The sequence below is a fragment of the Apteryx mantelli genome, chromosome 1 (genome assembly GCF_036417845.1).
Source record: "Apteryx mantelli isolate bAptMan1 chromosome 1, bAptMan1.hap1, whole genome shotgun sequence".
NCBI lineage: Eukaryota > Metazoa > Chordata > Aves > Apterygiformes > Apterygidae > Apteryx > Apteryx mantelli.
Window position 1 is genome coordinate 134,868,631 of NC_089978.1, and position 14,183 is coordinate 134,882,813.

A 14,183-nucleotide genomic window follows, 5' to 3' on the forward strand; every position below is an offset into this window, starting at 1 on the left:
TCTGTCTCCTGAAGTCTTTGAATCATAACTGGAGGCCTGTCTGGAAGATAGCTCCTGATCTGCAAATTCCTGAAGGCTATGAGAGCATATGGGAGGAAGAGTTACCATGCAGTTACCCTCTTCTGAAATTCCTCTGTAAGCAACTACTACCAGGCTGCCTTAGGTATAATTAGGTACAGGTCTTATGTCCCTGTGTGCAATAACCAAGTATGGGTTGTAGGGCTCAAAACTTTCTGGATAGTGTTACTATCCAAGAGATTCACCCCACCCTCCTCTGTCCTTAAAAAGCTTTTGGCTAGGAGTTTGTCGTGCTTACACACAGTTGTGAAAATCATCTCAGAAGATGTGACCTGGGCTACATTTGGAGAAGAACTGGGAAAAACGTCATCAGCATTTTGACAAGTTTTTCAGATTCTGCAGTGGTAAAGACACAAGCAAGTTGTAATGATACAGTATAACTCTATGGGCTTTAAAGTGGGACAGTAAGGGCGCAGGAAAGAAGGTGGCTCTACGGCAGGGAGAGGATGGTGGTTTCATCCTGTGAAGATCAAACTGAAATCAGGAGAAGAGAGGGATGATGCTAGAGGTGGTTACAGAGACAATTAGAAACCCCGAACACTCAGAAGTAATAACCCATAACCTCCCAGTATGATGAGATTTACTTTAAAAATAATGAAATATTGTAAGGTCATATTTTCATTTGCATTCTTTGCCTCCGACTTTTGACTCTTTAGGTTACACAAAGATCACATTTCACAGTTCTTCTGTAGCCATAGAGAGAGGAGATTGCTTTGTTAGCAACATGATAGCAGGGGAGTTAAAGACTCCAGGAGTTTGGAATTTAATCTCAGCGCCTGATTCCCCGAGCTAGGGACGAGGCAAAGACTTTGCTAAGTTATGGGCAAGTTTTGGGTGCCTTCTAGCAAGAGTTTGCACATTTTAAGAAGAGGAGGGTCTTCTCATTTGGAGAACTCAGGATATGATTCATTCAGAAGACTTTCTGTTCTTTGCCTTTGTTAATATGGGCAGGACAATGAGGGAGCATAAAAACAGTGGGGACCTATCTAATCCAGCACACCAGACCTAGAGGTCAGAGTGAAGGAGGAAGACAGAGGCAGAATCGTGCCGCTAGGATGCTCAGGCTGCCCAGCTTGATCTGACTAATAATGAAAGGCAGCAAGCGTGTCAGAGAGTATGAGGGAAACAGATCGATAGAGAGATAAAACTGAGATGGAAGAAGCTGGCGAGGGAGTGGGGAAGAGAGTAATAAAACACTACAAATGATTGCAGTTACATTTTAACCCGATTTGTATGCACCCTGTGCTGGTGTAAATGAAGGCATCAGGTGTAAGGCTATGGTGAATTAGGCCTAAATACAGAAACAGAGAGGTAAAAGAATGAAGGAGACAGATCTCTTATTAATACTGCTCTGTAACCTGCCTTTGCAACTCCAACCATACCTTAGAGGCTCTGCTTCCTTTCTAATCCTGCTGTATGGAGAAACCAGGACCTTGCAAGCTCTGAGAATAGGCATTCATGGCCTTTTCCTGATTCATTGGACCACAGTGATCTTCATCCTCTCCCAGAGCAGTGACACAAGGCCTCTCAGTTGCATTTTCCCAGGCAGAGCACAGGAAATGCTCCTTATGGCCCTATTCACTGAGGACCTGGGGCAAGGCAACCTCTGACATTGCCTGGTTGCTAATCGGTGGGCACTCTGTTCCCTTCTTCTGCCAGTAGCCTCAGCACGGAGACCAAGCACTGAACACGCCTCAGGCACTGAAACCCCTGAAAATGGGTTGAGACAACACATATGGCTGTAGAAATGAGCTTGGAGCAATCCTCCTTTTACTCAGGCTGCACCCTCGCTGCAAGGCTCGATGGCATGAGCCCTCAAGGCAGCCACAGGCTGTATTTTGGAGCACAGTGCCCCAAAGGAGGCTTCTCTGTAACCCAACCACAGCAGCTGCAGGAGAAGAAGTAGAATCAAAACAAGTAATGAGAAGGCAAGTAAGGCCTTTGCAAACTTAGATGATACCTAGATGAAGATTTCAAGACATTACACTTACAGAAGTCTGGCACCACACAAGTCCACGGTCTTTAGTATGTGCTAAAGTGATCAAGCTGAAGACTGATTCTCTTACTCGCAAGCATGTGTTGGAGTACAAACTTGGCCTGACTGCCTAAGGTTTGAACATGGTAAAGACACGCTGTCTGAGACTGCGTTGGCTGTACTGCTGCTCCTGTTGGCTTGTTGTCACCTTTGCTTTCGTCTAACACCGTCCCTGAATTCTGAAAGAAACCAACTGTGAGAAAGTCAGTATTGGCCTGGAAATGAATGTTTCCTGACTCCTCTTTTCCCCCAGCCCCCTGACAACTCCTCTCAGCCTACTGCATGATTTATATGTAAGATAAGACCTGTCAAGATTTTATGAAAGGACCCTCTGTTTCCAGCCCAATCACTGTAAAAACGTTTCTTTTGCCTCGCAGCGTGGCAATGCCTGCAGTGAAGCCTGCCGATCGTGTTAAACTATCTCGTTTGCCCGTGAGGAGGTAACTGAGGCGTATCGCGAGCGTTTCCATGCAGGGTCCGGGTCCGGGACCAGGCCGCGCTCGGGCGCGGGGCACCGCGCCGTCGCCGCATCCTGCAGGGGGCGCCCTCACACCGAGCCGGCCCCACCGCGCACCCCTCAGACTGGCCAATGGGAAAGCGGCGGAGGCGGGACTGGCTGTGTCCTCCCCCAGTCAGGGGCGGGGGCGTGGCGCGGCGCGGCGCGGCCGGGCGGTGCCAGCACCCCGGAAGCGGCTGCTCTGTGAGGGGGCTACCATAGAGAAGAGGGCGGGGAGCGGGGAGTTGCGAGGGAGGGGACCGAGCTGTGGCGCGGTAGGGCCGGGCCGCGGCGGGGCTGGGAGCCGGGGTGCGGGGGCCGGGGCCTGCCGGCCGCGAGCGAACGAGCGAGCGAGCCGACCGGCCGGCCATGGCGGCGGAGGGGAAGGTGACGGGGCAGAGCCAGGAGCAGTTCTTGCTGCTGGCCAAGGCCGCCCGCGGCGCCGCCCTCGCCAGCCTCATCCACCAGGTGCTGGAGGCGCCGGGCATCTACGTCTTCGGGGAGCTGCTGGACATGCCCGCCGTGCGAGAGGTGAGCCCGGCGGCGGCGGCGGCCCGGGGCGCCCCGGCGGCCCTGGCGCGGGGTGACCCTTTGCTCTTGGCCGCAGCTGGCTGACGGCGAGTTCGCGCCCGTCTTGCGCCTGCTGACTATCTTCGCCTACGGGACGTACGCGGACTACCTGGGTGAGTGCGGGCCCCGTGCGGGTTTGGGTTTCATTCACGAATACCACCGTTTATTCCTCGATTTGGCGAATCTGCAAGAACGTCTTGAGGAAGATATTGTTAGGGGGTGAGGGGGAGGGCCTAGGTGCCCACGGAGGTGTGCAGGCCTCCATAAGTATGACACCAAACTGACTAGAGGCCAAGGGAAAGAGGGCTCAGAAAAGGTCTTCTGAGCTGTGAATTACCAGTGGTGGCTTGTCAAGGCAAGTGTTGCTTGGGGGATTGGTATCTAGAAGGCTTAGGAAATAGGTATGGTGTAGATGCTTGTCTTGCAGCAATGGGAGATGGAAACTGGGACTTATATAGTCTAATACCCTCCTCTTTCCCTTGAGAATAGCTGAAGCAGCAAACCTCCCTCCCTTGACAGAGGCTCAGAAGAACAAACTGAGACACCTATCAGTTGTTACTCTGGCTGCCAAGATCAAGGTAATGGCCCTATTTTTCCTCCCAGTCCTTATTCCACTGGGATTGCCTCATACTAGTTACCCTCATGTTTCCACAGTGCATCCCCTATTCAGTGCTGCTGGAACAGTTACAGCTGAAGAACGTCCGGCAGCTGGAGGACCTCGTGATTGAGGCTGTGTACGCGGATGTGCTGCGCGGGAGCCTGGACCAGCGGAACCAGCGCTTGGAGGTGGATTACAGCATTGGGCGGGACATCCGGAGGGAGGAGCTAAGCACCATCACCCGCACCTTGCAGGAGTGGTGAGGAGGAAGCCCCCCGTAATAACACCTAAAAAGGTTGAAGGAGTCGTCAGGGGCTTCCCCAGATTCTCAGACCCTCTTTGAGGGGAGGAGTGTTTTGAGGTGGTCTACTCAATCCCATTTCCCATACTGCAATGGAAAATAATTTTTCAATTCTTCTGTTTGCTTCTGGGGGGGGTGATGACAGCTCAGCAACCTTTGCACAGTTATGGCTCCTGGCAGGAGACTTCCTGAGCATACATCTGTATAGCTCCTAATCTAATGTCACTTTGTTATTTGTCCCCTGCCCCTCTGCCATGTTATAGTGTCACTACATTTTTACATGGGACTGCTGCTCCTGGGTCTTCCCTGCCTGGTTTAGTCATCACCTTCCAGTCTTGTCGGCCTCTAGAGTTGAAATCTGTTGTCTTTCACTTTTCTTTCTGTGCTGTGCAAATCTATTTGGCCTGTTCAGTCTTATGTCTTCTCTACAGGTGCCAAGGCTGTGAAGTTGTCTTGTCAGGCATCGAAGAACAGGTTAGCCGAGCCAATCAGCATAAAGAGCAACAGCTGGCACTTAAGCAGCAGATAGAGAGCGAGGTGAGTGGGCTGGGGAGGGAGCAGCCAGTACCGCTCACTTAAAAATGACTGGAACCAGTACCATGTAGTTGTTTCTGTCTTTGCTTAAGTAAGGCATTACCTTTCCCCTAGGCCAGGGCCCCAGGGGTTTGTGCCTGAAGAGCCCTAAATCAGCTAAACGCTCCTCCACAGTACAGAAATCTGGATAGTTGTTAGCTCTTTTGTTTGACCTGTTTGTTTGGTTCTTGCTTTTCCAATATGACAGGTGGCAAATCTGAAGAAGACAATTAAAGTGACAACAGCAGCTGCTGCAGCAGCCACATCCCAAGACCCGGAACAGCACCTAACAGAGCTCAGGGAGCCAGCCCCTGGCACCAATCAGCGCCAGGCTAGCAAGAAAACTTCCAAAGCCAAAGGGTGAGGAGTGGTGGCAACTGAATGCCACTATTTGTGTGTATTGAGGAAGTGAACTGATGCAACTCCTGTTTCAAAGCAATGGGGTTACCGACTGCAGAGCTCTGCTCCCTGGACATGGGATGGTCACAGATGTAGTCCCAACTGAGCTCTGTCTCCTACTAATTTGGAGGGAAATGCGTGCAGTTCTTGGTCTGAAACAGAGTTCATAAGCCTTCCTAGTGTCCTGCCCTTCTCCTACTGAGAACATCAGCCACTTTTCTTTGTGCGCGTTTGGAAAAGGAAGTCAGGGATGAGCCTTAGTGCTCCACTCTGAAATGTTCTCTCTCTCCACAGGCTCCGGGGCAGTGCGAAGATTTGGTCTAAGTCAAACTAGTTGGATCTTCCTTCACAACTGGGAGGGTGAGAGGGAGAGATATTTGGTGGGGAGGAAGGGTGGTAGCAAGGGTCCCAAGTGTGATGCTTCTAAACTCATCTCCAAGATCAATTTCTTCAACTAATTCTGCTGCGTGTTTGTTCTCTTTCCTATCTTCTTTCTTTCCAGGCAGTCTGTCCCTCTTCTCTATCATAGCATTTTACTCTCTAAGCTTCCAGTTGTATGCGTTGCTATTTTCCCTACCCCTCAAGCCCCCATCACCACGACCATATGTTTCTCTCTCTCTTTCTCTCCCTGTCTTTCAACAGATTAAATTTAAAGAGCCATAAAACTGTCAGTCACCTTTGCACCAGTAGGGCATCACAGAAGCTTGGAAAGAGAGTGCTGGTGCTCAGCAATCATTTTGGCTTTGAGACCCCTGGGGTGCTTTGCTCCAGGATGCAGCTGCCATCTTTGATTGTTTTATCTTTGTTTTGCTGGGTCGGAGGGTAGTTTTTGAAGGGATTCTTTTAAAAATATATAAATATATTATAAATATCTATAAAACAATAAAAATATAGATCTATGGACATATCTATACAAACTCGTGCTTCTGCAGTGGTGTTTCATTATGCCTCATGCATCCTGGTTCTGGATATACCAGAATAACTTGTCGTGTTGAAAACCTCTGTCCAATCTATGCTTGGAATGCCCTCAAAATACTTACTTCCTGCACAAAAGAGAAGTGCTACAGCACCTGTTATTGGGATGAAGGTCCATAAAGCAGGAATGAATCGTAGCTCTTATGCAAAGAGTTTCTAGTTAGGATCTGCAACTGCTGTTGATCTGGAGAAGAGCTAAGACTTTGGCCTTACAGTGCTTCTGAACTTTGAGTTCAGCTGTGATGGAGGGAAATGTCCTGCTGGATGATTTCCTTTGAATTATCAATGAAGAAAAGATATTTTTAAGTTATCTTGTGTAATTGATTTGCATCCAGAATTTTCAAAACATGATTTTCAGTGAGTCTCAGAGCACTAGGAAGGTGCAGAGACTGGGAGAACATTCATATATTTTTGTCAGTACTAAGTGATATAGTACTTCTGTGACAAAGAATTGAGAGTAACAAAATTAATGTCAATCAGTGTAAGTTTTTGTAGAATATGTCTTGTTTTACCCATTCCTAGGTGATGTAATGTCTGGTTGAAAATAAACATTAATGTAATTGACTGCTGTGAGATGGCCAGAAAAACTCATCTGGTTCTTCAGAGGATGCATCCTTGAGACTGGCTTGATGCAGAGTCAGGCAGGTGTGAGTGTCAAACTGCTGTTTCATGTTGATGTAAGCTGATCTAAGTTGACATACATCATGAGTCCTTCCTCCACTTGATTCTGCTTATTGCTTTGTGCCAGTGCTAATAATGTTTGATTCCCTGAACCTGGATTGCTGTGTGTCAGCAAACTGGCAGAAAATTTATCCAACAACTACAACAAAAAGCCCTGGTGGTTGGCTGCAAGGGTGAGACTTTATCAGTTCATTAGCCTGGGCTAGTTTTTGTCTAGCTTAGTGAGCTGTTTCAGCTTCTTATGCAGATGAATGAGAATTAGAGCTAATGGACAAGATGGGACTGTACAGATAGGAGCAAGACTTGTGGGGATGAGACCATCTTTCTTTTGATGGTGGTAAGGCATTATGTCATCTTGGTGCTCATGCTTCACAATAAGCTGATCTGCGCCATCTTGTTTTATTTTTCTGATTCTCAACTGTCATAATACAGCACTAACCTTCACTGGGAAACCCCACTGTCCTGTGAACCCATAAACTCATAAGCGACTTCCTTCCCTGCCTGTGAACAAGGTCTGTGTGTAAGGTCACAGGGCAGGGATATACCAACATGCTGTGCCAGGGATGGGGATGTGTCAAGCTGTTCCTGGGTGACTGCTGTCACTGGTTGAGGTGTTGCAAAGAGCTAGTCCAGCCCAGCGCCTCTTCCCTGTTCTGTGACCCTATTCATCAAGCCTATTAGGTATAGTTGGTTGGTGAGGAAGTGCTTAGTAAGAGGGCTTTGGCATGATGTTCAGGCAGAAGATGCAAATCCAGCTCTAGGGAAGCATGAGGAGGGAGTTAAGCTTGTTTTGTCCCAACTCACCTGGAGAGGTCTGACTAGTTCAGTGCAATAGTGAGTTTACTTGACAAGTTGTATTTTCCATAAAACACAGGGAGAGGCTGTGATTATACTTTCATCTTTTGTTTAAATTATCTTGAGCCTTCCTCCGTCTGCATCACGTCACCTTTGCCTGTCTCAGGGGGGAAGGTCACCGTACTCTGTGCATTTACAGTTGTCTGTGAGAAGCAGTAATGTCCCTGTGCATCAAATTCTCCACCTCTTTAGGAAAGGCTAGTCTGGGGCTGAGGTGCTAATAGGGGATGTGATACCTGGCAAGCCCTGAGCACCTGCCAAATGTCTGTGGCACCTCATGCCCTTTGAAAGAGGAACCTCTTGTAAAGGCGTGGAGGTGCGATTCTAAGGAAAGAGCCAAGAATGGGCTCTCAGATGAAGTGGAAGAGCAGGACAAAGCACAAATACTAAAAGACTGTTGAAATCCAATGGGAAAGGGAGCCAGGCATTTCACAGTCACTCTGACCTTTTGACATGAATCCCTGTAATAGGGATGGAGTGGTAGCACCTCTAGGGAGATCTGAAGTGACCAATAATGGATGAGGATATTTGTGCCTCATAAGAGTCACATTGCCACTTATGGAAAACAAATATAACTACCTGGCACAGCAGCAGTAGGGTGTACTGAACATCTGCAGAGCTACCAGCAGTGCCAGAATCTGTGTTCCAAGTTTCTTGGCTCCTTTCTGACTTGTTAGTCTTTGCGTTCTTTAACCATGTTGTGGGCATTAGGTATGGAGGGTTTTTTTTAAACACCTTGGGTCCACAGTTTAAGTCCTGGCTTCAGAGTCTAGAAGTTGAGTCAGAAAAGCCCATTTTGCTCCTCGAATCAGTACCGAGAGCTCCATGCTGGTTATTCTCCGCAGTATTCTTGTCTGAGCACCCTTCATGTGCACACATTAATGCAAAGAAGCAACTGGGCTCTGGGCCCGTTTACATACACGTGCTCCCTTTAGTCTGGGGAGCACAAAAAATGGTGCCTGGCTAACAGCAAGCAAAGGGCAGGCTGAAACAGGGGCCCAACAGGGGTCTTGTTACACTAGCTTCTAGGCTATGCTGAAACCCAAGGCTCAGATACCTCATGGCTCTGCGTACGTTTGTTATCTTATTAAAGCCAATGTAGGTTTGCCTCTGTGCCTCAGCCATAACTTTATTCTGTGGCACCACCTTCACCCCTCCCTCCCTCCCTGCCCAAGGGTCAACTCAACTCTCCTGTAATGGCATTTGATAAGTGCAGTCATAGCTCCCTCTTCCTTGCACCTCTCAAGGCTTGTTGTGTTGTGGATTTCAGAAGAGTTTCAAACTAAATGGATTTGGTTGAGGGGCATTTGCACAACCCTGAAAGTCTTCCATTTTGTTTACTTTCAAAGAGAACCTTTTAATACCTCCATTAAAGAAAGGAAAGCAGAAGACAGCATATAAAATTATTTTAGACTTTTTTTAATGACTGAAACATCAGTGAGAGCTGTTCAGTGCAGAAGGAAAATATTGCTGCAAATTGCCTTGCCTGATGGCAAACAGCGGGCAGGATCATAGGTTTCCCTTCACCCTTCACCTAAAAAACCCAGCTTTTTATTTTCCTGCTCACTTCGGCCATGACTTTGAATTTCAGTCAGGGAGGATGTGAAGATTAATTAATTAGTTAACATTTGTAAATCACTTTGAAGATGGTGAGAGTGAGATAAGTACTGAGCATTATTCTTATAAGTTTTCATTTTAATTTTAAATGTCTTTGTGTTTTTAACCCTGTTTTCTCCTAAAGAAAAGATTGAGAAAGCAGGCCAAGTAGAGGCAAGCAGAAAGATCTGGACACATGACACCTTAAGCACTGGCAAGGGAATGAGGCTGGGTGGATGGCAGAAGAGGGGATATGAAGAGATGGGTTAGTCCTAGCTCTAGGAGCAGGAAATCTGCCAGCCCTCACAATACAAGTTTAAGGAATCTTGAACACTGATCCATTGCAACCCCTTGTTGTGTATTATATATAGGGCTTTGCCGTCAGGGTTCAAATAAAGGATAAGGGCAGGAGGTAGGACAGACGCTGAGTTGCTCTGTCCCCACACCTCCTATTCACACCTGGCTGTGGAGTGCGATGTCTGAATTTTGTCAGATGCTCCCCCAGCTGTCTTGTTCTAAGAGGTACCTCCAGATTCTTACTGGGAACTGGGGTTAATGATAATAATGCTCCTTATTGAATTAATGGAGCGGGGGGATGGGACAGGACAATTTCTCTCAAGGATATGGCTGTTCCTCTTCCTGTACAACATCTTCCCCCCTGATTGGCCCTTGGGAAGCTTTAAGACTGCTGTGAGGCTGCCCCCCCCCCCCATCCACACCCCACAGGCCCTGCAGAAATTCTTCCAGGCTTCTTGTGGCTTCTGCTGTCAATTACAGCCACACAATTCCACTGAGCTGAGGCATTAGCAGCTATCAGCCAGGAGCTCAGAAATCCCTTTTAAGCCCCTCAGGGGACTGGGGGCGGGGGGGGGGGGGTCAGCTTGGAGTAGGAAGTGCAAGGGAAAGGTGTGGTGGGTGTTCAAGAGGGGTCCAGGATGAGGGACAAAGAGACTGGTAAGTCATAAGAACAGAGCACTGGGTCACAGCAAAGGTCCAAGTAGCCCAACATCCTACCTTTAGCAGTTATCTATATGTGGTGACTAGGGAAAAGCATAAGAACAGGGCAAGCACTTTGCAGAACTTGCCCATATATTCTCCCATCCTCCAGTGATTTGTGCTCAGGGACTTATGGAGTCAGAGGTGATGTCTTTACATTTAATAGCTTTCAAAAGGGCTCCCTTCGATGGAAGGTGATGGCAATTTTGTTAACTGAGGTAGTTGAGGCTGTCCTTGTCTCTGATCCCCAAAAGGGACAAACGAGAGTTTTCTCAGATGGGCTAGTGCTTATCAAAGTGTTTGTCAAAAATGTCCAAACCTTATTTGTGCAGGGTTTTGGCGGGGGGGAGAAGACTCTTGACAACAGGTTTCAGAAGGCCTGGTTTAGGGCATACATGACCCAAAGGATCAAAGTCCTGTTTCCAGTTTGAAGTACAGCTGGTTTCCCCATCCCTGGGGCCAGTGCCTGAAGCAGGGACACCTCTCAGCACCCCCTTCTGCTGTGCCTCACCAGCTCAAAACCAGATCAAGCTGGCTCCCCTCAAACACTGAAAGAAGGGGAGAAACTCTCCGCCTAGCCTGCCCCTTCCACCCCTCTCCAGTGCCCTTTTTGGCTGAATAACTGGGGTATGGGAGAGGGGTACGTGTGGCAGGGGCAGGCTGTGGGGCGGCTCCTGGAGGTGGCCCTGTGCCAAGGGCGGCCCCCAGCCCCCCGGCCCAGCCTGGCCCAAGGCGGCCAAGCAGAGTGTGGGCTGCCGCTGGCCAGAGGAGCACAACAGGCCATGGAGGCGGCGCGGGAACGGGGCCAGAGCTGGCACGGGGACCCCGCACAGGGCGCCGAGCCCCCACGGAGTGTCTGCAGGAAGGTGAGGGTGGAGCAGGATGGGTGGGCAGCCTGGGCAGAGCTGGGGCTCGCAGGGCCCGTGTGCTGTCCCAGGGTGCCAGGCCATGCCCTCGCTGGCACCCACTGTGATCTCCCCTGCTTGCTCCCGGGCTGCTGGAGGTGCTGTGGAAATCACGCTTAGAAATGGGCCAGTGGGATGGAAGGAGCAGAAGAGAAACAAGGTCAAAATAAAAATAAGGGCAGAAGGAAGCCAAGGTAACCTGCTTGCACAAATGGGTTGTGCTAGTTCTGGGGTCAGCTTGAAGTTAAAGGAGTGCAACCCAAAGCGAAGTTAAAGGTGTGGACCAGCACTGCTTGGGTAAGGAGGATGGATCTTACTCACTTCTCCCAATGGAGAGACCTTCTAAAAGTGTGGGTTACCACCTTCCCAACTGAAATTAGTCTGGCAGCTTTCCATGGGATTTATAAGAGTTGTAGCACATGCTGGTGGTAGGAAATCTGCTGTGCAAGCTATATCCTCATGCATGTTCCCAGTGCCAGCCAGAGACTGGGTAGTGTGGGGTCAACCCACACTACAGAGGCTTGGGACTATAGAGACTACATCTGTGACTTTTTCTGTTCTTACAGGGCATTAGTTTGTCTCCCATACAAAGACTTTTGCAAAGGGTGGGGTACCAGAAGGTCTGGTCCACAAGATAGATGGGTGAACTGGTGTCTCAGTCTGCTTTCTTTGGAGCTGTACCCTCTCTCAAACTCTCTCAGTCAGCAGCAGCCAGGCTTTGCTCCATCCTCTTGCCACGACAGGAACCAGGCCCTGTGGGCTGAGCCCTGACTTTGCAAGACTAGGGCACAGTGCAGGTAGAGGGTTCAGCAGAGTCCCACAGACTACACCTGCAACTGCAGCTCGCAGACCTTGGACACCCTTCTTATCTCTGTTCTTTTTATGCACTGGAATAGTGACTTGTCCTATTCTAGCACCCTTCTTTCTCTGCCATCCTTTCCATGGGCATCTCTGTAGTACTAGGACCTGCAGGGCTCTTCTTTCCTAATGCCTTTTCCTAGTACTAGTCCTTAGCTGGCTATCTGTAGTACTCAGCAAAACCGCTTGAATTCTCTACAGGTTCTTCAGCCACCCACTTCTTGGGTGCTTCTCTCCACAGCTGCTCCAGTTTTTCAGGGGCATCCCTGTCAGAGCAATATAGGACAGCACTGGATTTTCATCTGCCATCTCTGCTGGGACCAGCTAGTGACAGAATCTCCCACTGCCAGGGGAAAGGAGTTCATTTGCAACAAATTTCTTTGTGTAATGTGCAATTATATTCATGTTGCGATGAATTCAATAGATACTGAAATGTCAGCTGGACTCAAGGGTTGTGCACTTTATATGGATAACAAGAATGTCCAGAGTTGTTACTGTGTTTGTGCATGTGTTAAAAACAACTCCAGGCCCTCCTGCTCTGAGGCACAAATGAAGCTCCAGCCAGTTCAGATCAGGAGAAAACATTTCTGGGGAGGGCTTACTTTGCCCTGCTTCCTGAAGGATTCCCTGCAGCTGCCTCTGAAGCATTTAGCAAAGGCTTCAGAGCACTGGGGGAAGAAGGATGCTCTGTTTGGTAGGAACAGAAACAAGACAGGGCCTCCTGGTGACAGAATGGGATCTCTTCCTGTTGCAAGTATTGTGTCATAATCCCTTGCATAAACTTCTCAACTGTTGACCTAAAACTGGTTAATTTTATTGTCCCCACTAGTGCTCTTGAAAAGCTGCTGCAGAATCTAACTGCTGCAGTGGTTACAAAATTTTTCTAATTTCCAGCTTAAATGTATTTACAGCTAGTTTATATTCACTTGTTCCTGTGCCAGTGTGGCTTTAGCTTAAATTGCTCTTTTCCTCCTTGGTATTCCTCTCCCTTGTGCATAGACTTTGCTTTGCTTGACTAAGCAAACCAGTCTCCTCTTACATGATGAGCTCTCTGTGCCATAGGCCATCCTACAAGCTCTTACTTGCACTTTGAATCCAGCTTTCTTGGCTAGAAATGAACATAGTTCCCATCCACAGGTGAGGTCTTATCAGCATCTTGCACAGCAACAGTAATACATGCCTATAGCTACTAGAAACACCTTCCTGATTGCATTTGTCTTTTCCTTGATGCCTCAGTAGATGCTTACAGTCATTATATGACCGACTGGTGATTTTGAGTCTTTCTTCTTTTCTGCTGCTTATATTCAAAAAAGCTCTAGTTTATAGCCAAGAAAGTCCTGATTTTAGTCCCTGTGTGCCTTTACTTTTCACTTCGGGATATTAACTTTAATCCCTTTTCTGTTACGGAGGTCTTTAAGGCCATCTACTTCCTCCTGTGTGATATTCTGATCCAGTTTGGCAATGTGTCCTTTTTAAAAAAAAAAAAAATCTTTTTTTTGCTTTTCTTCCTATTAATAAGGGATGGATATTATGAGGCTAGTATTTCTGCTTCCAGCTTACCTCTGATCACTATGGGACAAGCAGCTGGAGATAAGTGTCGTTTATTCCATTCCTCCTCCCCTCTGGCCCCCAAATCTTTTATCAAGCATCCTCAGGATTTATAAACTCAGTCAGCCAAAACAGCCAGATGTAAGGAGATAGTGGAAGTAACAATAATCTAAGTGGAGTTTCCCCGGGGGGCATTTTTTGAAATGTTATCTCTAAAAAAGAAAATTCCCAGGAGGAAAAAAAACACTCAGTTACATTTAAGTCAGGGTTGAAAAATACAATCAAGCCATTTTTTAGAAACTTTTGGAAATTTGAAAGTAGTTGCAAAATCTTGCAAGTGATTTTAAGCTAGATTCTATATTGAGCTCTAGTCTAAATCCTGTTGTTCTTCACCACTGGAGTCTAGCGGCATTTGTCTTTCGGATTTTACACTCTTTCCTCACTCAGATATGCATTTCTTTCCCAACCAGAATGTTGTGCCTACAGACAGCTGTTTCCTGTAACTTGGGCTTTTCTCCTGTCCTCTTTGAAATATTTGCCAAGTCACCAGTTCTCTTGCTCTCCTTCCCACTTTTCCCAGCAGCTTGGCACTGTTCCCTCTCTGATTCACAGATTTCTAAAGCCTGAAGGAACCGGTATGATCATGTAGTTTGGCCTCTCAAGTAGCAAAGAACTAGCTCACGCAAGTCTTGTGTCAGCTCTCTAACTTCTGCTTGAGA

At 47.9% G+C, this 14,183-nt stretch overlaps 1 protein-coding gene across 2 annotated transcripts; it reads left to right on the forward strand.

Annotated features, from left to right (window-relative positions):
• The first annotated feature begins 2,905 nt into the window (after positions 1-2,905).
• On the forward strand, positions 2,906-5,967 carry COPS7A (COP9 signalosome subunit 7A). 2 transcript variants are annotated; one of them, XM_067302960.1, is made up of 8 exons: positions 2,906-3,140; positions 3,217-3,292; positions 3,669-3,757; positions 3,834-4,036; positions 4,510-4,615; positions 4,860-5,011; positions 5,345-5,410; positions 5,693-5,967. In XM_067302960.1, the coding sequence occupies exons 1-7, from the start codon at positions 2,979-2,981 to the stop codon at positions 5,382-5,384; spliced, it is 828 nt and encodes a 275-aa protein (XP_067159061.1). In that variant the 5' UTR covers positions 2,906-2,978; the 3' UTR covers positions 5,385-5,410; positions 5,693-5,967. The 2 variants fall into 2 exon arrangements, with proteins under 2 accessions (XP_067159061.1, XP_067159056.1); XM_067302955.1 differs by having other exon boundaries at positions 5,345-5,967.
• The last annotated feature ends 8,216 nt before the right edge of the window (positions 5,968-14,183 follow it).

What these genes read in the sequence shown, in the direction of transcription:
- COPS7A (XM_067302955.1), top strand. Translation starts at nt 2,979, where the DNA reads ATGGCGGCGGAGGGGAAGGTGACGGGGCAGAGCCAGGAGCAGTTCTTG. An exon ending in ACATGCCCGCCGTGCGAGAG is followed by an intron (nt 3,141 to 3,216) that starts GTGAGCCCGGCG and finishes TCTTGGCCGCAG; the next exon opens with CTGGCTGACGGCGAGTTCGC. An exon ending in ACCCGCACCTTGCAGGAGTG is followed by an intron (nt 4,037 to 4,509) that starts GTGAGGAGGAAG and finishes TCTTCTCTACAG; the next exon opens with GTGCCAAGGCTGTGAAGTTG.